Source organism: Capricornis sumatraensis, chromosome 3 (assembly GCF_032405125.1).
Source record: "Capricornis sumatraensis isolate serow.1 chromosome 3, serow.2, whole genome shotgun sequence".
NCBI lineage: Eukaryota > Metazoa > Chordata > Mammalia > Artiodactyla > Bovidae > Capricornis > Capricornis sumatraensis.
The window spans coordinates 78,448,848-78,474,657 of record NC_091071.1 but is presented as its reverse complement, the minus strand read 5'-3'; the positions used below and the strand labels follow the sequence as shown (position 1 = coordinate 78,474,657).

Genomic DNA, 25,810 nt, shown 5'->3' with positions numbered 1-25,810 from the left:
GAAGAATCTACATATGGACATCACCAGATGGTCAATACTGAAATCAGATTGATTATATTCTTTGCAGCCAAAAATGGAGAAGCTCTATAGAGTCAGAAAAACAAGACTGGGAGTTGACGGTAGCTCAGATCATAAATGGTTTATTGCAAAATTCAGACTTAAATTGAAGAAAATAGGGAAAACCACTGGACCATTTGGGTATGACATAAATCAAATCCCTTATGACTATACAGTGGAAGTGACAAGTAGATTTAAGGGATTAGATCTGATAGAGTGCCTGAAGAACTATGGGTGGAGGTTTGTGACATTGTACAGGAGGCAGTAATCAAGACCATGTCCCAAAAAAAGAAATGCAAAAAGTTAAAATGGTTGTCTGAAGAGGCCTTACAAACAGCTGAAAAAGAAGAGAAGCTAAAGGCAAAGGAGAAAAGGAAAGATATACTCATCTGAATGCAGAGTTCCAAAGAACAGCAAAGAGAGATAAGAAAACCTTCCTAAGTGATCAATGCAGAGAAACAGAGGGAAACAATAGAATGAGAAAGACTAGAGATCTCTTCCAGAAAATTAGAGATACCAAGGCAAACTTTCATGCAAAGATAAGTACAATAAAGGACAAAAACTGTATGCACCTAAAAGAAGCAGAAGATATTAACATGAAGTGGCAAGAATACACAGAAGAACTGTACAAAAAAGATCTTTAAGACCCAGATAACCAGGATGGTGTAATCACTCCTCTAGAGCCAGATATCCTGGAATGTGAAATCAAGTGGGCCTTAGGAAGCATCACTACGAACAAAGCTAGTGGAGGTGATGGAATTACAGTTAAGCCATTTCAAATTGTAAAAGATGATGCTATGAAAGTGCTGCACTCAATATGCCAGCAAATTTGGAAAACTCAGCACTGGTCACAGGACTGGAAAAAGTCAGTTTTTATGCCAATTCCAAAGAAAGGCAATGCCAAAAAATGTGGAAACTAACACACAATTGTACTCATCCCACACGCTAGCAAAGCAATGCTCAAAGCTCTCCAAGGAAGGCTTCAACATTACATGAACTGAGAATGTCCAGATGTTCAAGCTGGATTTAGAAAAGGCAGAGAATGAGAGATCAAATTGCCAACATCTGTTGGATCAACCAAAATGTAAAAGAGTTCAAGAAAAACATATACTTTGGCTTTATTGACTGTGTGGATCACAACAACTGAAAAATTCTTCAAGAGATGGGAATACCATACCACCTTACCTGCTACCTAAGAAATCTGTATTCAGGTCAAGAAGGAACAGTTAGAACTAGGCATGGAAAAATGGACTGGTTCCAAATTGGGAAAGGAGTACATCAAGGCTGTGTATTGTCACCCTGCTTATTTGACTTATATACAGAGTACATCGTGAGAAATGCTGGGCTGGATGAAGCACTAGTTGAAAGCAAGATAGCAGGGAGAATATCAATAACCTCAGATATGCAGATGACACAACCTTATGGCAGAAAGCAAAGAGAAACTAAAGAGCCTCTTGATGAAAGTGAAAGGGGACAGTGAAAAAGCTAGCTTAAAACAACATTCAAAAAACTAAGACCATGGCATCTGGTCCCATCACTTCACGGCAAATACATGAGAAAGCAATGGGAACAGTGAGAAACTTATTTTCTTGGGCTCCAAAATCACTGCAGATGGTGACTACAGCCATGAAATTAAAAGCCACTTGCTGCTTGGAAGAAAAGCTATGACCAATCTAGACAGCATATTAAAAAGCAGAGACATTACTTTCCAACAAAGGTCCATCTAGTCAAAGCTTTGCTCTTTCCAGTTGTCATGTACGGATGTGAAAGTTGGACTATAAAGAAAGCTGAGCGCCAAAGAATTCATGCTTTTGAACTGTGGTGTTGGATAAGACTCTTGAGAGTCCCTTGGAGAGCAAGGAGATCCAATCAGTCCATCCTAAAGGAAATCAGTCCTGAATATTCATTGGAAAGACCAAAGAACTGACTCATTTGAAAAGACCCTGATGCTGGGAAAGATTGAAGGAGGAGGAGAAGGGAACAACAGAGGATGAAATGGCTGGATGGCATCACCGGCAGGATGGACATGTGTTTGAGCAATCTCCAGGAATTGGTGATGGACAGGGAAGCCTGGCCTGCTGCAGTCCATGGGGTTGCAAAGAGTCATACACGACTGTGTGACTGAACTGAACTGAGTAATATTGTTTGCATCAATATCATTTGCATCAATGATACTGAGGTAATTTGCTATGGATGGCATGATGTTTGATAATATAAAAATTAAGAAATAGAGAATCTTTTCCTTGATGTCTGGATGGCATTAGCATTAGGAAGATATTAATGACACTGGGAAGCCCCATTACTGCCACTATTCATTTTCAGTGACAATAGATCTTGTGTTATTTGTATATTACATACATGGCACAGAGCACAGCTATATCAGTCAACATTTGTAGTTATCACTGTTCTTAGGTATATAAATATTAATATATGCAGATAAACTTTTCTATTATTTATATAAATGCATGTATATGTGTATGCAATATACATGCATAGCTATGAAATCCTTTATTAAAATGCAAATTTAAAGAACTAACATTATCTTGTTTAATATTTAATTTATTGTTTAATTATGGGCTTCCTCATTATCACTAGGTACAAACATGAAATTAGAAGACCACTGCTTCCTGGTAGGAAAGCTATGACAAATCTAGACAAATGTTAAAAAGCAAAGACATCACTTTGCTTACAAAGGTTCATATTGTCAAGGCTATGGTCTTTCTTGTAGTCATGTACGGACATGTGAGAGCTGGACAATACAGAGGCAGAACACCAAAGAACTGACACTTTCTAACTGTGGTGCTGGAGAAGACTCTTGAGAGTCCCTTGGGAAGCAAGGAGATCAAACCAATGAATCTTAAAGGAAATCAACCCTGAATACTCTTTGGAAGGACTGTTGCTGAAGCTCCAATACTTTGGCACCCGATGCAAACAAGTGACTCATTGGAAAAGACACTGATGCTGGGAAAGATTGAAGACAGAAGGTGAAGATGGTGAAAGAGAATGAGATGGGTGGAAGGCATCACGGATTCAATGGACATGAACTTAGGCAAACTCTGGGAGATAGAGAGGGACAGGAAAGCCTGGCATGCTGCAGTCCATGGGGTCACGAAGAGTTGGACACAGCCTGGCAACTGAACAACAACAAGCATCTGATAACTTTGCTGTATCTTTTTATGCAGCCATGCCTGAAGCATTTACACAATCAGCTAGGTATTTTGTAATGAACATTTCTTTTGTTTTTCCTTTTTTATTAAAGATGGGTATTATATATTTATGAAATTATGTGTGTAAGAAGGCTATATTATCTATGACTTTTATTTAACAATAGTAGAAAGGGTCATTAAAAATATCTGTTATGTTGGTTCTGATAGGGCTGGGAACCAACATCTTATACCTTTATGCCTCTAATGGGCTTCTCTTCTAACTAGCCTGACCCTTATACCTGGAAAACTCCCACTGGTAATCAAAAACCTCCTCTTCATGCTCACATGTCCTCCTATACATAGTAATATTAGAGCTGCCATCAGATAATACTCTGGGGGTCATTTCTCACTCTTTCCTATAAACTCAGAAATGGCAACCCACTCCAGTATTCTTGCCTGGGAAATCCCATGGACAGAGGAGCTGCATGGGCTATAGTCCATGGGGTCGTAGAGTTACACACAACTTATAGACTAAACAACTACAACAGAAAGCACGGTTCCCAGTAAATGCTGATAGAATGAATGAATCTACTTGAGAAGGGAGTTACCGTACCCTCTCCTGGAAATGAAAAAATTAATTAAGTCAATTCTTATTAAAATTTACTTGAAACTGTAATCGGTAAAGCAAAAGCAGATAAAATTGGGTTACCCTTTTTATAGTGGAGGTGGATGGTTCTGAGTTTTATCAGCCTGTCTTGCTGTCAATCCTTGAGGGCCTCTCCGACCCTCAGGCACCTCCAGTTTGAAAAACACTGAACTAGATTACCCCTCATCAGAATGACCTCAAGTTTAGTGATTTTAGATCTTGTCATTCAATTTGGGGACCAAAATCCAAAGAAGTTTTTTCCTTCATATTCATATGATGAAACTTCCCAAATTAATCTTTTACTTTGAAAGTATTTCTTTTTTCCCTGGTGGCTCAGATGGTAAAGTATCTGCCAATAATGCAGGCGATGTGGATTTGATCCCTGACTCAAGAAGGTCGCCTAGAGAAGGGAATGGCAATCCACTCCAGTATTCTTACCTGGGACCCATGGACAGAGGAGCCTGGTGGGCTATAGTCCATGGGATCTCAAAGAGTTGGACATGACTGAAACTCCAGTAATTTGGCCACCTCATACGAAGAGTTGACTCATTGGAAAAGACTGATGCTGGGAGGGATTGGGGGCAGGAGGAGAAGGGGACAACAGAGGATGAGATGGCTGGATGGCATCACTGACTCGATGGACATGAGTCTGAGTGAACTCTGGGAGTTGGTGATGGACAGGGAGGCCTGGCGTGCTGCAATTCATGGGGTTGCAAAGAGTTGGACACGACTGAGCAACTGAACTGAACTGAACAACAATATGATATATTATACCCTTTGGGGGAAATTTCATTCTGAAATATCACTACATCTTGAAAGGGCTGATTATAGTTATAAAATATAGTTTGCATAATAAGGAGTAAATGTATCATGCAGTCCAATCCATCACTGGTCTTGTTATCCTTCATAGTTGATTCTTTGTGCTCCTTTCAGACCACCCCTCCCACTTGCTAGTTTTGATGCCCACATACTTCTCCCTACCACATACCCCAAGCTCCTGTGCTTTGCAAGACAGTTTGAGTTGCTTGTGTGTGTGTGCAGTTGTGCTGGACTCTTTGCAATCTTATGGACTGTAGCCTGCTGGAAAACTGTCCTCAAAAGATTTCCTTCTGTCTCCTATTTTTCCAGGAATCCTAAACAACTAGCTAATCTAAAGACTACTATACGATAGTAGACACCTGATAAATCTTTGTCGAATAAGTGGATAATTAAGGTATTTATGGATTAATGTGGTAACATTTAAGTTTTAAAAGGAATACTTCTTAAAATAACAGGGATTTAATCCAAAGGGATGGGAAGGATAAAAAAGTAACCTTTGGCAAGCGATTACTATGTACATGGTACTGGTCTAGTCTTTTCACATACACTGCTTTATGTTTAGATATCACAAGAATCTACCTCTTATCATATAACAGAAGAGAAATGAGGTCTTAAATGAGTTAAAATATATGAGTTAAAATGCTTAAATATAGCAAGTAAGTGGCACAGAGGTGAATCAAACTCAAGTCTGTCTGACTCCAAAGCCAGGATCCTTCCCATATCATATCACATTTTAAGAGTGAGGAGCAGGTTTGGAGACATGGAGGAACCTAGGAAATAATATGTAACAGAGTAAGGAACTGGCATTGCTTTTCTTGATGCAAACTTCACTTTCTCTCTGATACTATACGAGAAAGGTTATCCAGACACCATTTTTTCCCCCAAGATTATTGCATCCTATACTAATGTGAACCACATAAATTTACTCTTGTTTCAGCTCACTTGAAGTTCTGTCTGAAACAGTGATAACCTGAATTACTTATTTTAGGAAATCTTTATTTTCAAGTAATATAGTAACTGAATCTAAACTGATCATGTTGCAATCTAGAAATTATCCTAGAATAATCAGCATATTCTAATATTCACTTGTTTGATTGCTACTTATTAAATATCATTAGTAAATTCTTCCCATAACAATCTTGTTTGTCTATTTATTTGTTTCCCACTCTTTCATTTCACTAAGCTGAAATTTATTTAATGTTGGTGTACATATTTTAAAATTTGAAAGAGTGAGATTTTACTCTTTATCAATAGGAACTTATTTGGTATAATAACATGGATTTACCCATAATAAGAGGTTCATAAAGATAAATACTGTTAAAGAAGTATTTTGCTTTCTTGCCCTTTAGTTAAAAAACAAAGTTAGGAGTATCTAACATTAAAATTTCAACTAGTTTAACAGCAGCTGATTTTGAGTAGTTTGCTGAGTTTTACATGTATTATATTTCATTAGAGTCTCAAATTAAAAAAAAAAAACTTAAGGGAAGTAATATTATCATCCTTATAGATGAGGAGAGTCAAGTTTGAGACTTTGTCTAAGTTTTGTAGAATCCAGGAAGAATATATTGTTTAACTAACCTGCTCTTTATTCATCCAGTTTGATGGGCATGTTCTATGGGAGACAATTTACCTCTAAACCTATTGTCCCCATAGCTAAGGAGGATTCTCTTGCCCTCAAGCCCTAATAGGTCAGAAGCAACCATCTACAGAGAGTGTTTGTTTATGATATTTGATCTCCTCTTGGGAAAAAGAAGATAGTGAGGTCCTAATGGACTTGGAACATGCGCAAGTTCCAAGCTGAGTCATACTTGACCAAGCGGCTGTGCGGGTGCAGGAGGGCTAAGAGGAGCTACTCCACGTTCAAGGTCAGGAGGGGTGGCTGTAAAGAGATACCCCTCGTCCAATGTAAGGAGCAGTGGCTTCACTTTGCTGAAGCAGCCGTGAAGAGATACCCCACGTCCAAGGTAAGAGAAACCCAAGTCAGATGGTAGGTGTTGCGAGAGGGCATCAGAGGGCAGACACACTGCAACCATAATCACAGAAAACTAGTCAATCTAATCAGATGTACCACAGCCTTGACTAACTCAGTGAAACTAAGCCATGCCGTGTGAGGCCACTCAAGACAGGCGGGTCATGGTGGAGAGGTCTGACAGAATGTGGTCCACTGGAGAAGGGAATGGCAAACTACTTCAGTATTCTTGCCTTGAGAACCCCACGAACAATATGAAAAGGCAAAATGATAGGATACTGAAAGAGGAACTCCCCAGGTCGGTAGATGCCCAATATGCTACTGGAGATCAGTGGAGAAATAACTCCAGAAAGATTGAAGGAATGGAGCCAAAGCAAAAACAAAACTCAGTTGTGGATATGACTGGTGATAGAAGCAAGGTCGGATGCTTTAAAGAGCAATATTGCATAGGAATCTGGAATGTTAGGTCCATGAATCAAGGCAAATTGGAAGTGGTCAAACAGGAGATGGCAAGAGTGAATATCAACATTCTAGGAATAGGCGAACTAAAATGGACTGGAATGGGTGAATTTAACTCAAGTGAAAGTGAAAGTGAAGTCGCTCAGTCATGTCCGACTCTTTGTGACCCCATGGACTGTAACCTACCAGGCTCCTCTGTCCATGGGATTTTCCAGACAATAGTACTGGAGTGGATTGCCATTTCCTTCTCCAGGGGATCTTCCCAACCCAGGGATTGAACCCAGCTCTCCTGCACTGTAGACAGAAGCTTACGGTCTGAGCCATCAGGGAAGTCCTGAATTTAACTCAGATGACCATTATATCTACTACTGTGGGCAGGAATCCCTTAGAAGAAATGGAGTAGCCATCATGGTCAACAAAAGAGTCCAAAATGCAGTACTTGGATGCAATCTCAAAAACGACAGAATGATCTCTGTTTGTTTCCATGGCAAACCATTCAATATCACAGTAATCCAAGTCTATGCCCCAACTAGTAACACTGAAGAAGCTGAAGTTGAATGGTTCTATGAAGACCTACAAGACCTTGTAGAACTAACACCCAAAAAAGATGTCCTTTAGATTATAGGTGACTGGAATGCAAAAGTAGGAAGTCAAGAAACACCTGGAGTAACAGGCAAATTTGGCCTTGGAATATGGAATGAAGCAGGGCAAAGGCCAATAGAGTTTTGCCAAGAGAACACATTGGTCATAACAACACCCCCTTTCAACAACACAAGAGAAGACTACACATGGACATCACCAGATGGTCAACACTGAAATCAGACTGATTATAGTCTTTGCAGCCAAAGATGGAGAAGCTCTATACAGTCAGCAAAAACAAGACCAGGAGCTGACTGTGGCTCAGGTCATGAACTCCTTATTGCCAAATTCAGACTTAAATTGAAGAAAGTAGGGAAAACCCCTAGACCATTCAGGTATGACCTAAATCAAATCCCTTATGATTATATAGTATAAGTGAGAAATAGATTTAAGGGACTAGATCTGATAGATAGAATGCCTGATGAACTATGGACGGAGGTTTGTGACACTGTACAGGAGACAGGGATCAAGACCATCCCCATGGAAAAGAAATGCAAAAAAAGCAAAATGGCTGTCTGGGGCAGCCTTACAAAGAGCTGTGAAAAGAAGAGAAGTGAAAAGCAAAGGAGAAAAGGAAAGATATAAGCATTTGAATGCAGAGTTCCAAAGAATAGCAAGGAGAGAGAAGAAAGCCTTCCTCAGCGATCAATGCAAAGAAATAGAGGAAAAGAACAGAATGGGAAACACTAGAGATCTCTTCAAGAAAATGAGAGATACCAAGGGAACATTCCATGCAAAGATGGGCTCAATAAAGAACAGAAATGATAGGACCTAACAGAAGCAGAAGATATTAAGAAGGGGTGGCAAGAATACACAGAAGAACTGTACAAAAAAACAACTTCATGACCAAGATAATCACGATGGTGTGGTCACTCATCTAGAGCCAGACATCCTGGAATGTGAAGTCAAGTGGGCCTTAGAAAGCATCACTACGAACAAAGCTAGTGGAGGTGATGAAATTCCAGCTGAGCTATTTCAAATCCTGAAAGATGATGCTGTGAAAGTGCCGCACTCAATATGCCAGCAAATTTGGAAAACTCAGCAGTGGCCACAGGACTGGCAAAGGTCAGTTTTCATTCCAATCCCAAAGAAAGGCAATGCCAAAGAATGCTCAAACTACCGCACAATTGTACTCATCTCACACGCTAGTAAAGTAATGCTCAAAATTTTCCAAGCCAGGCTTCAGTAATACACGAACCGTGAACTTCCAGATGTTCAAGCTGGTTTTAGATAAGGCAAGGAACCAGAGATCAAATTGCCAACATCCACTGGATCATGGAAAAAGCAAGAGAGTTCCAGAAAAACATCTATTTCTGTTTTATTGGCTATGCCAAAGCTTTTGACTGTGTAGATAACAGTAAACTGGAAAATTCTTCAAGAGATGGGAATACCAGGTCAGGAAGCAATAGTTAGAACTGGACATGGAACAACAGACTGGTTCCAATTAGGAAAAGGAGTACATCAAGGCTGTATATTGTCACCCTGCTTATTTAACTTATATGCAGAGTACATCATGAGAAACGCTGGGCTGGAAGAAGCACAAGCTGGAATCAAGATTGCTGGGAGAAATATCAATAACCTCAGATATGCAGATGACACCACCCTTATGGCAGAAAGTGAAGAGGAACTAAAAAGACTCTTGATGAAAGTGAAAGAGGAGAGTGAAAAAGTTGGCTTAAAGCTCAACATTCAGAAAACGAAGATCATGGCATCTGGTCCCATCATTTCATGGCAAATAGATGTGGAAACAGTGTCAGACTTTATTTTTGGGGGCTCCAAAATCACTGCAGATGGTGATTTCAGCCATGAAATTAAAAGACACTTACTCCTTGGAAAGAAAGTTATGACCAACCTAGATAGCATATTGAAAAGCAGAGACATTACTTTGCCAACAAAGGTCCATCTAGTCAAAGCTATGGTTTTTCCAGTGGTCATGTATGGATTGGGAGAGTTGGACTGTGAAGAAAGCTGAGTGCTGAAGAATTGACGCTTTTGAACTGTGGTGTTGGAGAAGACGCTTGCGAGTCCCTTGGACTGCAAGGAGATCCAACCAGTCTATTCTAAAGGAGATGAGTCCTGGGTGTTCTTTGGAAGGAATGATGCTGTAGCTGAAACTCCAGTACTTTGGCCACCTCATGCGAAGAGTTGATTGATTGGAAAAGACTCTGATGCTGGGAGGGATTGGGGGCAGGAGGAAAAGGGGTTGACAGAGGATGAGATGGCTGGATGGCATCACTGACTCAATGGACGTGAGTCTGAATGAACTCCGGGAGTTGGTGATGGACAGCGAGGCCTGGCGTGCTGCAATTCATGAGGTCTCAAAGAGTCGGACACGACTGAGTGACTGAACTGAACTGAACTGACCCTTTGTATGTAACCCACCAAGTTCCTCTGTCCATGGGATTTCAGGAGTCAAACCCTCATCTCCTATGTTTCTGCATTGCAGGCAGATTCTATACCTGCTGAGCAATTGGGAAAAATCTCTTAAGTGGAAAAGGACCCTGAATTTTAGTTTCTTTTGTATATTTTCTTTTTGGTCATGTTTTGTGGTTTGTGGAATCTCAGTTCCCTGACTAAGAACTGGAATATTTCCTCCCATATCAATAAAGAAGAGTGCCACGGTAATCAGTAGCCATGAGGCTGCACCCCATCCCTAAGGAAAGCCCTGAGGGACTCAGGATGTGAAACACACAGAAGATTGGCTCCAGACAGCTTTGATGCATATGAAAGGAATGATTTCAGTGAGCCCAGGCTCTTACATCTTCCTATACATAGAAAAGTGCTAAATTCCTTAACTGCAGCTCCAATACTTTGGCCACTTGATGCGAAGAGCTGATTCATTTGAAAAGAGCCTAATCCTGGGAAAGACTGAGGGCAGGAAGAGAAGAAGGCAACAGAACAAGAAGAGGAGGCGATGGTTGGATAGCATCACTGACTCAACAGACATGAATTTGCCCAAACGCCAGGGAATAGTGAACAACAAGGAAGCCTGGAGTGCTGCAGTTCATGAGGATGCAAAGAGCTGGACATGATGAGTGACAACAACAAACTCCTTAACTTGGAATATCTAGTTTTCTTTAATTAACAATAATCTTTTGATGTTCAGGCTACCTGCCCTTTTTGGCAAAACTATATAACCTGGCTCCTCCACTCACCTCCTCAGAGCAGTTCTCTCAGGGTTACCTGACATGCTGTCTCTTGGGCATGATGTGAAGTCTTAAAAATTCCCACTGCATAAAACATAACTCTCAACATCTAGGTTGTGCATGTTTTTTAAGTTGACCATTACCAAGGATTGATCGCGGGACCACTCGGTGAGACATCAGGTTGCAGTGAAAGCATGCAGTCCTAACCACTGGACCACCAGGGCATTCCCAAAACTGAATCTTAAAAATTCAAAACACCAAGCTTATCTTTCTCAATCTAATCCCTTAGTCCTACTTTCACACAAAGTTTCTATAAAACTTTCCATTACAGAATCCAGGAAATTTATTTACAAAAACTTAGCAACTAAGCACAGTAAAGAATCTGCCTGCAATGTGGGAGACCTGGGTTCGATCTTTGGGTTGGGAAGATCCCCTTGAGAAAGAAATGGCAACCCACTCCAGTATTCTGGCCTGGAGAATTCCATGGATTGTACAGTCCACAGAATCACAGAGTCGGACATGGCTGAGCGACTTTCACGCACTCACTCACTCACTCAGCAACTAAGCACAGCACAACGCATACAGTGGCAATAAAATAGAGATTTTAGGGGAACATGATTTGTTTTGGTTCAAAGAACCATTTGAGAAGAATCTGATTAAAATTATGGCCTTTTTAATCCAGAAAATGCACATCCACTGTCAAATTTCCTTAAAATTTCCAACTTTATAAGATATTGGAGACACAAGAAGTATTTTCAAGCCTAGACAGTATTTAAGAGAAGGGGTTCTGGATTAAACATCTCAGGAGATTCCTCTTACACATAATTTGAACATAAAACAAGTCCCTCCTCTCACAAACCACAATTATGAGTTAAGAAAGAAAGACGCATCTTCATCTTAGATAGTTTTATATCTATAAAGTTGATATGTAGAAATTATACATCCTGGGAATATGCCATGGTCTTCCCTGGTAGCTCAGATGGTAAAGAACCTGCCTGCAATTCGAGAGATCTGGGTTCAGTCCCTGGGTTGGGGAGATACCCTGGAGGAGGAAATGGCAACCCATTTCAGTATTTTTGCCTGGAGAATCCCCATGGACAGAGTAGTCTGGTGGGCTATAGTCCATGGGGTCTCAAAGAGTTGACATGAATAAGTGACTAAGCACAGAATGAAACACTTGTCTCAAAGTTTAATTTGTTTTTTAAAGGATAGTTTTTATGTTTCTCAGCAAAAATAGAAAAAAAAATTGCTAATCATTTGCAGGGGCAAAAAGGTTTCATTTCATTTTATAGCATTTCCAGTTGAAAATGAATTTTATCTGTGAAATATAGAAATTTGTAAAGCAATAACTTATTTTGTAGTTAAAATAGCTTCACTTTATACTTTCAACCTTTTAGAAAATAAGATTCTTAAGCAGCTCTTACCTCATCAGAACCCGATCCAAAAATCAGCAAGTCAAAAGGAATTGCTGCAACCATGTCAATCAGGAACCAGCCTTTGAAGTAGTGTATTGCTATTTTGGCTGGATCACTTACCACTTCTTCATTCTGATTTACATATGTTGTTCTGAAGTTGATTAGAATATCTATGATAAACATAATATCCACAATCAAGTCTACCACATTCAAAGGGCTACAGGCATAGCCACATTCTCGTCTTTTCTGTTCTTCTCTGTCATTGAGGAGAAAGGCTGCAGAATAGGGAGTGAATATAGCAGTGTATATGACCAGCAGGAGGATAAGCCAATCCCAGACGGCCTTGAAAGGACTGTAGTGCAAGATCGTGAACTTGTTGATGCGTGGCGTCTGCAGCTTATATTCTGGTAGAACATCTGCTCCTAAAGAGAGAACCTGAATAAAGAAAAGAGAACCATACACTACATAAAAATGTGATTACTTAATCTACAAACCTATAAAAATATTAAGCTAATTATACAGCAAAATCTTTTAGAAAAAACTCATGTAATTATGAAGTATGTACATTTAAAGGAACCCCACAATTTAGTATATTTGACCCCAGAAAACTTCATTGGCATTCCTTGATAAATATGATTTTTACTAAAAAAATAATGAATATTGTCTCTGAGGTACTAAGGAATGATTATTGGTTCCTTGGGGAATAAAAGACATTGATATTTTTAGAAAATCATAAAATCAGTTTGATACATGGACATTTCAGTTTTCAAACTTAAGAAAGGACTGACTGTAATGATTAGAAACAGCCTACTTGGATCCATGGTCTTATTTAATTTAAATATATTTAATTTATAATTAAGCCTTGATAAATTAAACCTAATTCATTCAAATCTTCAATTAAAATTTCTCACTTGCAAATCTTTTTTAATATTAGAAAAAGTGACATGAGATTAAAATAAACAAAATGAGTCTTTTCCCTAAAAGGCTGAAGGAGTATTTTATATTCTGAGACAATTACACTTTCACTTGAACTCCTTCATCACTTTAGGGAATTGTGTAGAAAGAATGGTGCAAGGAGACATTCAGAATATTGATCTGGAAAAGCTGCAAGATTCTCAGCCACCAAGGCTACTTAAACTCTAAGATTTATTTTATTTAATAAAGCATTACAAGGATTAAAATCGTTCACCTTTAGAGCTTCAGTTACTATGAAAAAATGAGAGCTAAACTTGAATTGCACCCTACTCAGTAGAAAATTTCCATGTAGATTTTAACTTGATTATAATAATTTCAATTTTAAATCTTATTTTTATATACCATATGAAATTGTCATATACTATATCTTTTTCTCACACATAATGAACCATTTTAAGAATTTGAGAAGTTAAATAACCCCAACTGAGATACAACAAGACTTTTAAATACAACCATAGTTCAGTTAAAATGGACAAAACTGTTTTTAGATTAACAGCTATACTAATTCAATTAGCTTTGGAAAAAAATAATAAAGAAATGAGAGCAAAGCCCAGAGTAAATCTGAACTACAATTATATAGTGGAAAAGGTATTTTTATTATGAGAAGTGATAGGAATTAATTATTAGTAGAAGAGAACACTGAAAAATGTGTTTCTGAAATACTAAATATCTTCAGAAACCAAGATTTTTATCAATATCTATATGTAACTCCCAATATCAAAATAAGAATAATGTTTAGAGAATCTGTCAGTTCATAAGAGCAGACAACTCTATTCTGTTATGCTTTGTATAAAAACCAGTGTACGATATTTTGGTCTGGAAGGAATGGATCATCTTGTAAGGTATCATTATGTTATGTTCCTTTTTCAAAAACAATGAACTACTCAGTATTTAGAAAGTAAAATCCGAAACCTTATTTTGACTCTCAAAGTCATCTATAATATAGACCTGTTCTACCTTCTCAGTTCCTTTTCCTGTTAGATTCCTCTGTGCACTCAGTGTACTCTGGCAAACCATAACTAAAATTTCTGAGATCTCCCCAACTCTCTGAAGTCACGAATTTCTCTCATTAAGAAAAGGGTAGATAATCATCCAAAGGAAAAAGAAAGTTATTTTTAAATATATGGATATATCCTGAGCTTGCTTCCTGATTAAGTTTCATGCTCTTGATACCGATTTTCCACATTGGACAATTTGAATACTTGTTTTAGCAGAAGTGTACGTTAGAGTACATCCAGCATCGTCGAGTTGCCCTTGAGATGTAAAAACTGTGGGTAGAACTCTTTGCATCCCAAGTATGCAAACTTTATGTAACAGTTGGATGACTACTGTGCTAAGAGGGGAGTCTGAAAAATTAGGAAGACATTGTTCCTGACATCATAGAATCAAGTGTTTATTGGGAGAAATATGAACAAGAAAATGGGAGCCCTACTGAGGTCCACCCAGCTCCTGAGATTGATGGTAGTGCTGATGGGATGGGGGAGCAGCCTTCATAGAGGAATTTCAGGAAAAGATAGCACTTGAACTGAGCCTTCAAGTAGGAAGTGGTTGGAGACGATGAAGTTGGAATGGGAAGGCACTTACAGGCAGAGGACACAGAATGAGCAAAGGCAGGGATGCATAAAATGCTAAGTTGTGCGTTCAGGAGCTATAAGCGCCTTATCTTGTTGACGGATAAAATGCAAGGGGTAGTGGTGAGATGGCAGCAGAAGTTAATGTAACGTGATTGGAACCTCAGGCTTTCGCCTTTAAGTTAGGGTTACTCACATTTGAATAAAACAGACTCCTTTCAAAGGGAAATACTTAGTACAGGACTCCAATGATTATTATATTATTCTTATTTATAACGTTAGGTAAATATGTACAAGGGGCTTCCCTGGTGGCTCAGTGGTAGAATCTGCCTGTGATGCAGGAGACTCGCAGGAGACGTGGGTTTAATTCCTGATCTGGGAAGATCCCCTGGAGTAGGAAACGGCAACCCACTCCAGTATTCTTGCCTGGGAAATCCCATAGACAGAGGAGTCTGGCGGGCTACAGTCCACGGGGTCATCAAGAGTTGGACACGACTGAGTGACTAACACTTTCACTTTTTTTTTTTTCACTTTCGAGATGTCTTATATGGATGTTTAGCACTCCTACGAGAGAAGTAGAACTATCTAGTCCTCTTAAAGTCAAGGACTAGAAGTGGTAGAGCATTACTCCTGTTATATACTGTTGGTTAAAGCAATCATGGCCTAGCCTAGATTCTAGAAATGTGGTGAGTAGGCTTTACCTTTTGATAGGGGAATGGTAGGAGTGTGGAAAGAAGGGATCAACTGGAGCCATCTTGGAGATAAGCTGTCACAAAAACTGTTGACAAGTATTATTTTTAGATGTGATCATGATACTGTCCCATGTTTTAAATAATAGTCTGAGATTTTAGACTCATAAAAACATATTTGTGGATGAAATACTATATGAGGTGGGTTCCAATAAATCCAGAATGAGGGAAGGGAAAGGTGAATGGAAAAGTCTGGTTATATGCAACAACAATAGATGTATGTTGACTTTCATTGAAATTGGGCGAAGGTATATACAGTTCTCTCTATTTTTACAATATGTTTAAACTGTTTACAGTGATAATAATAATAAAAATAGATATAAAATCTCACTCAGAAAAGGCCAAGATATTGAGGATCGGTATCAGTTCAGTTGCTCAGTCGTGTCAGACTCTTTGTGACCCCTTGGACTGCAGAATGCCAGGCCTCCCTGCCCATCACCAACTCCTGGAGCCTGCTCAAACTCATATTGAGGATGGGCCTACACATATCATAGGGTCTCACTCCTATCAGAATTGAATTGTTTCCTTGTTAGGCAATTAGGAATTCCTTTTTCTACAACAGAATGTTTACTTTGTTCTCCATACATCTAATTCATATTATGTTTATTTCTATTCAGTCCACGGATCCTACACATAATCGCAGTGATGCCCAGCCTTGAACTGTTTCTCCTTAAATGTTGTCAAATTGGTGGCTGGGACAAATTATGTTTTAAGATGATAGTTGGACATGCTTAAGTCTGAAGATGCCCATTTCTCTGAGTATACTTAGCTACATTGCTCACCAACTTACATTAAAATACAACCACTTTTCAAGACTCAACAGGTTAGGCCTCTTCTTAAAATACTTTATCAGTATTTTATATTCAAACTTTTTTCTGGATTGATACGAGAAGCATGTTTCTGCATTCTTTCCTCTTAAAACAAAATGTTTATGTTGTTTAATGTCATTTTTGTAAATATTTGCATTATATATATTTATAATTCATTTCTCTATCTCTTTTTTATTTTTTTACTTTACAATACTGTATTGGTTTTGCCATACATTGACATGAATCCACCACAGGTGTACCTGAGTTCCCAACCCTGCTCCCCGCTCCCATCTCTCTGGGTCATCCCAGTGCACCAGCCCCAAGCATCCTGTATCCTGTATTGAACCTAGACTAGCTTGAGATATCAAAAGTTTTCATATCTTTTTATTTAAATGATATTGAGTTATTTCATCACTTTTTTTTTAATCTTGAGAAAACCTATATGAGTTTAGAATTTCAGTACTATTATTTCAAAGGCTTCCCTGGTGGCTCAGCGGTAAAGAATCTACCTGAAAATCCAAGAGATGCAGGTTTCTGGGCTAGGAAGAGCCCCTTGAAAAGGAAATGGCACAAAAAACCAAAAAAAAAAAAAAAAAAAAAAAACAAAAAAAGGAAATGGCAACCCACTCCAGTGTTCTTGCCTGGAAAATTCCATGGACAGAGGAACCTGACAGGCTACAGTCCATGGGGTTGCAAGAGACAGACAACACTTAGTGAGAAAACCACCACCATTATTTCTATTTCCCTTTATATTATTTTAATTGCCCTAATGATTTAAATGCATGTATCTTTGATAATGACACCTCATACTTACTTTGGAATTGGATAAATGTGTGAATTGTAAGTTCCCAAGAAAATAAAATTAAATATGACAGTGCCTGGGAGTCATTCTGTTGGAAATAAAATATTAGATAGGTAAGTAGTTGTTCTAAAAAAAGGTAAGTAGGACTTTAAGGGGTCAATGGTTGAAGAGAAAAAGTCTGCTACACAGTCTATTAGTCTATTACATTTCTTTAAGAGCCAACTTCTCCCACACATTTGAGAAATAGCACATTTTAGAAAAATAAAACATGATTAATTGAACTATTGTAAGGATTTTAAGAGAGAAAGCAAAGGAGGGAAGACACCTCACTGTATAAAAAAGGGGAACTCCATGGTCTCCAAAAAGACACATTTTCTTCCCTCAAACCACCAATTAATTGCACAGTATAATACAGCCTAAAATATGGTTTTCTTTACTAAGTACAGTTTTTCTCTTTGCTAGCACATTACTATTTGTTTAACTTCGAATGGTTAAAGTGTTATATAAAACCAAAATCTTTATAGGAAATAGCACTATTTATTCAATGAAGATCTACTGTGAAACTTTTGTGCAAACACCAGGATTAATAACCACTCTTCCTTTTTGAAAAGTGCAATAGGGAACGATTAAGCCTTCTAAAAGATTATACGGTACTCTGGCAGCTGTTAAACACCATGCTGAGGTGTTGGTAGAGACTGCTCATCTGTTATTTATCCTTTACTCGGGACTCGCAGTTAACTAATAGGCCAGCTATATTTTTATCTATCAAGAATAGTCAGTAACAAAATGAATCAGATAGATTATATAGCATCAGAAAAGAAACTCCCATGGCTTTTAAGCATTTGATTTGAGAAATAAAGTAAAACCTGAGTATTTGCACTGAGTCGAGTAGTTCCACAAATGATTATCAGGATATTTAAATAAAAAGATGAAAAACAGTTACACAATAAATCAAATCTGTAGCATAGGAAATTTTTAAAAATTAATAAAATTCTAAAATTAGGTAGTAGGATCACTGTAGCATTCTGTATTCAAATAATTTTCTAAAGCTTAGACATTTAATCATGTGTGTGTTTATGTGTGCACACACACGTGTATCTCTGTGTGTGGACTGGATTCTGAAGATTGTATGAATTTGTGAAAATAAGAGTCATCTAACTAGATGCCAGGTTTAGTGCTTTATTTTTGTATGTTCCGTGTACGTTAATATGAAAAATATCTACTCAAAATACGTGTGACTCTCAGAATATGAAAGAAATAGGTTAGATAATATCTTAAACACTTGTAATACTCTGATGTTACTTCAATATATGCATATTAAAAAATGACAGACACCAATACAGTATACTAACACATATATATGGAATTTAGAAAGATGGCAATGACGACCCTGTATGCAAGACAGGAAAAAAGACACAGCTGTGTATAACGGACTTTTGGACTCAGAGAGAGAGGGAGAGGGCGGGATGATTTGGGAGAATGGCATTCTATCATGTATACTATCATGTAAGAATTGAATCGCCAGTCTATGTCTGACGCAGGATACAGCATGCTTGGGGCTGGTGCATGGGGATCACCCACTGAGATGTTATGGGGAGGGAGGTGGGAGGGGGTTTCATGTTTGGGAACACATGTAAGAATTAAAGATTTTAAAATTTAATAAAATAAAAAAAAATAATAATAAAAAAAAAAAATAAAAAATGACAGGCTCTTCCAGAACCATAAACTCCTTTTAACTTCCACACCACAGCTAGCTGGGCAGTGGCCATTGGTTCTGGCTCCATATTCAATTAATTTTGAATCAGCCCCTCCCCTGTTGCAGCTCGTCTGAGGAGCTTGGGGTATCACCTTGCTGCTGATACCAAATGCTTTCTGGCCTAACGTTTGCTTCCTTATCAGCCTCTTCTCTCTTTTTTTTCTCTTGGAAACTGTACGCACGCACTCTTCTCTCCATGTATTTTATCTTTCTTTTTAAATGGACACAATTTAAGAAAAAATGGAAATCTGGAAAAATGGAAAACTGGCACACCAGTTCAGAATCACAGAAAGAATAGCCTTAAAGACGGGAGAGAGAGATACAGGGTTTAGATAGGACAGTTTGAGATAAACGTGCCAAATACCAGTTTAAGGAGGTGCCTGGTAGATCGTCAGGACTGGGCTCCAGAAGAGGTTGGAGGCTGATACTTCATCCTGTAGAGACAGAGGCTGAAGTTCTGGAAAGTGGACTCATTTGCCAGGAAGGTGTAAAGACAGAGAGAATCCACTAGAAATAACTAAAATGTGGGATGGAGAATAAAGGCAAGGGAATATTCCTGGGGCTTAGCAATTTACCTGAATATACATAGTAAACACTCAAAATAGTTGAACGGACATGTTTGTAGCTTAAGAAAAAGAGACAATGAAAGTGGCAAGACAGAAAGTTCATGAGAAAGGATTTTGATAGAAACAGCTGCTGTTGCCAAAATTTGTTGTTCTACCCTCCATAGAATAGAGTTGTTGCTAGAATGCGTCTGTCCAGCCAACAGTATGTTACTCAGCTCCATCTGCATCTAACTATAGCCATCTGTCATGAATAGCATTTCTTGGCCAAATCCAAGCAGGTGTGTCCTTCCTTATTCACTCTTTTTTCCCTTCCATGGCATAAAGCCAGATGCTTCCAAGTCTTCAGGTCCTTAAATCCTATGGGGTAGGGGAGTCATCAAGTGTAGGAAACCTGGGTCACCCAATCATCAAGTGGAGGAAATTATTCATTGCACAGAGACACTAGCTTCTGCTATTGCTTGAGGATGAAATATAATATTGTGGTAAGCCTCAGTGACATGGGCTTCCCAGGTGGTGCAGTGGTAAAAAATCCACCTGCCAATGCAGGAGACACGGGTTCAATCCCTGGGTCAGGAAGATCCCCTGGAGTAGGAAATAGCAACTCACTCCAGGATTCCTGTCTGGAAAATTCCATGGACAGAGGAGTCTGGAGGGCTACAGTCCACGAAGTCACAAAGAGTAGGACACGACTGAGCACACACACACCTCAATGATATGAGGGTTTATTACTTCCAGGAGCTAATATTACTCTAATACTTGGATCTCTAATAAGACAAAGATCTCAAACAGGCAAGAGAAAAATATCAAGTCCACAGTGTATCTCATCTCTTCCCTCTGCTCTCCCTTGAGGTTTAGTTTAATAAAGTCACATCACTGGTGTTAACAATGAGTGTAAACGTGCAAAAGATCAACAGAGCCACATCTAAATCTAGCTAAAGCACACGAACCAGCACACTCATTAGTTTGGTGACTTTTTCAAGGGTGGAGTGAGTAAGGAGTAAAGAAACCACAGTGGAATAGATAGGCTCAAGCTCACTTTGCTCAGTCAGACTCTTTCTGCCCAGGAACCCCCAGAAACATCATCACTGCCAAGAACACAATGGGGAGTGAGGTGCTTTTTCTAACACCTCCCTCGTGCAGGGGAAGACCACACTCCCAGCTGCAGCTGCCACCACTGCAACTGGGAAGGAGCAGAGATGCCCCCCTCAATGTCCTCTGCAGCCTATTTGGGCCCCTGCTTTTCTTCCCTTGAAATATGATGCACCTGATGACACTGGATCCTGAGAGAGGACATGTTCAGCTCATCAATGCTATCTCTTGGAGAAAGAGGAGCGTTAACATTGAATTAGTTACCAAGGCGGGTATTGAATTATGACATTCTATTCTCTCAACAGCTCTTTGAAATAAACATTGTTATCTCCATTTTTATAGACATGGAAACTGACTTAGAGAGGCTGAATAATTTATTTGAGGCCCCAGAGTCAACTATAGTATTATCAATCATAATAACTCTTAACTTTACTGAATGCCTATTATTTACTGAAGGCTTAGTAGGCACTATCACTTTTAAATATGACAGTTTTTACATTGGAGGTGCTTGTTACGAGTTCAATTATGTCCCCAGCAAAAAATATGCTGTTGTCCAAATGCCCAGTATCTGTAGAGTATGACCTTATTTGGAAATAAGGTCTTTGCAGATGTAACCAAGGTAAGATGAGGTCATACAGGATTGAGGGGAGCTCTATCTAAGGACTGGTGTCCTTAGAAGAAGAGGGGAAGAGAACACAGAGACAGACACACAGGAAATGCCATGTGATGATGGAGGCAGAGATCACAGTGGTGTGTCTATAAGCCAAGGAACATCAAGACTGCAAGAAACACAGGTGCTGAGAGAAAGGCATGGAATAAATGTTCCTGGGGCCTCCAAATAGAGAAGTATCGCCGTTAACACCTAGATTTGAGCCTTTCAGCTTTCAGGACTGTAAAAGAGTAAACATAGGTTGTTTTAAACCACCTAGTTTGTGGTCATTTGTATGACAACAAAGGCAAGTAAGACAATGCCATTGTTCATTCCACTCTACAGATTGAGAAAACAAGGTTAGCTCACTTGCCAAAGTTGTCTGGTTCTGTGAGGCCTGTGTTCTGATCTGCAGCAGCATGTGTGCCTCTGTTCTCAGTTGTGTCCCACTCTTTGTGACCCCCTGAACTATCGACTGTCAGGCTTCTCCGTCCATGGGATTCTCCTAGCAGCAACGCTGGAGTGGTTGCCATTTCCTACCCCCGGGACCTTCTTGCTCCAGGGATGGAACCCACATCTCCCGTGTCTCTTGCATTACAGGCAGATCCTGTATCACTAGTGCCACCTGCCATGCTAGTGTTAGTTGCTCAGTCGTGCCCGCCTCTTTGCAACCCCATGGACTGTAGCCGGCCAGGCTCCTCTGTTCATGGAATTCCAGGCAAGGATACTAGAGTGGGTTGCCAATTCCTCCTCCGGGAAAGCTTCCCAACCCAGGGATCAAACTCACATCTCCTGTGTTGGCAGGCGGACTCTTTACCACTGAGCCACCAGAGAAATCCCAGATGGCCATAATGGGCACAAAAAATTAATAGAAAGACCATTTTAAGTTAGAAATCCACAATCTGTCAAATATTGCAGAATAAACAAGACTCCAGACTAAGACAACCCAGTTACATACCCCAGCTCTACCATGGCCATTTCAAAAATCTCCTGAGTATCAGATTTCTTAACAGCAAAATGAGGACAGCAATCTCCACCTCACAGGCATCTGTAAACTAAGTAAGGCAAAAAACATAAAGTTCTACATATAACTCCTGTCTCACTATACACATCCAGTAAGTGAGTATTACTATTATGTTTTAGGCATATTTAACTGGAACAGCTCTCAATTTAATTATAAATAACATTCAATGTTAATTTAATTATTGACTGAACCCAGTTCTCTGATGTGATTCTTAGAGCAAGTCAACTATGTAAAGATAGATAGATGGTTAGGCCTCTTGCTTGTGTGTGTTTGCTGGTAAGATAATATTTTTTTCTTTATGAATATCTGTTATGCTATATTGGCCTGTGGATCAATACACAGAGTGGTAATTTAGAGAATCAACTATTTTTTAAGAGTCCTCAACACTTTGAAAAGACCCAGTTTAAGCAAGCAATTGGATATTTCCTCATAACGTAGTACATGTCGTGGGACTAGGGAACATTTAGGTGGCCTTGTTGGAATGCCTGTCATAAAGGAAACTGAACATCTGATGGGCTGTTGGAGAAAATTACTTTTGAGATCGTCAGCGATACTCTATTTTGTTCTATTTTACTCTATTCTCTATTTTGCTATAGGTAAGGAAATGGTCCTCTTAAAAAATGAATCAGTAAGTATCTATGGAGTCCCTATTTGTTTTAAATTCTGAGTATACTTTCTAAGGATCCTGTAGAAATTATACATGCAACAAAATTGGTGCAGCCAATCTCTGAGATTCTATAATTCTACTATTTTGCTTACCTTGCACTGGTTTTTATTCAGTTACACTCAGTTAGATAAACATTAGTATGATTTTGCTGTATTTGATCATCTACAGGACAGGCTTAATATATTTTAAGGAAAAAAAATCAGGAAGAATCTTCATAAAATTCCAGGATAAAATTCTCATCACAAGGAGATTTCTTCTTATTGTATCTATATGAGATGATGGATGTTGGCTGAACCTTTTGTGATAATCATTTCACAATATATGTAAATTAAACCATCGTGCTGTATGTCTTAAACTTGTGATGTATGTCAATTATTTTTCAATAAAATGAAATACAAATTCCAAGATGATGGAGAAATGAAAATGAGTGTGTTTGTATATGAGCAAGCACAAGATTATCTGATGAAAAGTGTTACCTTGGGATATATGAGTGGGTTTGAAGTTCTTTTTAAAAAATTAAGCTGCATGGTGTTGTTTACTTCTCAGGGACTATGTGTTTATGTTCCTTTTTGGGATTCTTAAAGTCATCTAGGACTTATAATAGTTAAAAATCCTGACTTAGGACATAAACTTCTATGTGTCTCTGAATTCCAAGAACCACAACACATTTATAATATCAAGTGAGTGGACATAAGATAGAAAGACAAAAGAGAATAAGAATTATTTAGACAGGAAAGGAAGTATAAATTGATGGGGGGTGGCACTAGCAGGAAATGTGCTCAAAGTTAAAGTCAAAGAAGGTGTCTTGACTGAAGCACAGGTGAGCTGTTTCTTCATCGACAGAGATTTTCTGAGTACAGTTGACCCCTGAACAACGCAGAAGTTAGAGGCACCAACCCTACTCCCAGTTGCATATCCATGTATAACTTTGATTCTCTATATTCATTGTTCCTCTGTATCCAAGTTCCCATCCAATGGCAGATTGTGCAGGACTGCACCATTTGTATTTCTTTTTTTTTTAATTTATTTTTTTTGGACTGTAGTATTTCTATTGAAAAAATTCTGCATAGTATTTACCACTAAAAAAAGAAATTCTGTGAATAAGTGGACCTACACATTTCAAGCCTGTATTGTTCAAAGGTCCAAATGTATTTACAGGATGAACAGCCTACTAAAAATCTAAGGCTTGTGCTTTGCCTTTAAATAACTTGGCTTCAAAGATGGTTTTTCATTCCTGCAAATTTTCCAAATGAGAAATGCTGTTCTGTTGAGGTTGAGAACATCCAGTTTTCAAGTAGCCTTAGCAACTGTGACCTTCCTACCAAATTTGCAGTAGACAGGTTTTCCTTCGTTGGGGCATGTCTGATGACTAAGAGTCGGTAAAACTCGACTCTAATGGCAGGAATCCAGTCCAGTTGTTTACTTTAGAAACAAGTTCTTGGAAGGCCACGGTTTGCCTCCTGGATTTGTTCTTTTTGGAGGTCTGACAAGTTTTGTTAGGGACCCAGAAGTGCAATGAATAGAAAAAGACAGAATATCTATAGATCAGCTCAACACGACCATAAGAAGTAAAACAAGATGGCTTCTGCAAAAACAGCTGTTAAATTACCAATTTTTCCTTTACTTCCTTCCTCCTTCCCCCGTATTTTTTCTCCTTTTTATCTCCCTCTCTTCTTTCTTTCCAAAATGAAAAGGTTTAACAGAAGTCAAACTTTTGCAAAGAGGACTTATGAATTACTTCATAAATTCTTTACTGTATTCTAAACTTCCTGATGGGTTTAACGATGTTTTCTATATGTATCTTTTTTTTTTTTTTTTTGCACTTCACACCATATCTATCGCTGCTTACACAGTAAATACCCAATATGTATTTTTCCTTGGATGATTATCCTGTGACAGAAGTGGTCAAAAATACATAAGAGGAAAGTTGGTTATGTGACAAATTATTTTCTCATTGTATTACATTCAAAAGGCTTAAGAAAAATGTCTTTCTAAGACTCAGAAATAGGTCCTAAATATGGTACAGTCAGCCCAGTTACTAAAATTGGGATTGTTTTCTCCATGTTCAAACAATGACAAAACAAACAAACAAAAATGAAAAAACTCCTCACAAACAGCAACAACAAAAAAGGTTGAAAAAAACATTCTATATACTAAAAATTACTGAGTAAACCTGCACAATAAGAAGAAATTTGAAAATGATAATAAATTTTAATTGTGATATATTCTCTCTTCTTCTAAGAGAGAAAACAGGCCAAATGTTTCACCAAAAACCATGACAGGTCTTGAAATTTAATCTGAGACTGATTCTATCATAGCTAAAAATAATTATATTTGAATGCTGGCTAGAAGTGGCAATGAAATAACTTTTTTTGAGAGCTAAGTATTAATCAAAGTCTTTCAAAGTCATGCAGAGGCATCTTGGGTAGTTCATTCAAGAAAATCACATTTGATTTTTTAAGTACATAACTTTAAGGCAATGGGCATATGAATTATCTGAAATAAGTGAAAAGAAATACATACGGCACTCTTGATTACTTAGGTGACTTGATGTGGAAGCATAATTTGTAGCAGAGATTCATTAGTTTCATATTTTTGTGTATCACCTGACAGGAATAACTTCCTAGGAGGTAATTTATCTTGATTTTAAACGGTTTTGAATTCAATTTTGAAATACTATACTTTATATCTCATTAGGAATTTTTCACCTTGACATTCTTTGAAAAAAACCTACTAAGATATTTGACTCCTATTTATGTCTCCTGGGGTGAGGCGTGAATTTGATAATGTCAACCTGAAACAAAAAGGACTATGCAAGTGACACAGAACAAATGAAAACTAAGCCAGTTTATGCCTT

The 25,810-nt window shown here is 38.4% G+C and overlaps 1 protein-coding gene across 1 annotated transcript in view; it reads right to left on the bottom strand.

Annotated features, from left to right (window-relative positions):
- The window catches only part of KCNH7 (potassium voltage-gated channel subfamily H member 7), a 517,474-nt gene that overhangs the window by 64,685 nt on the left and 426,979 nt on the right, over window positions 1-25,810 (bottom strand). The window contains exon 7 of the mRNA XM_068967898.1: window positions 12,306-12,731. Within this exon, the coding sequence (XP_068823999.1) occupies window positions 12,306-12,731 (426 nt within the window). The remainder of the gene's footprint in view (window positions 1-12,305; window positions 12,732-25,810) is intronic.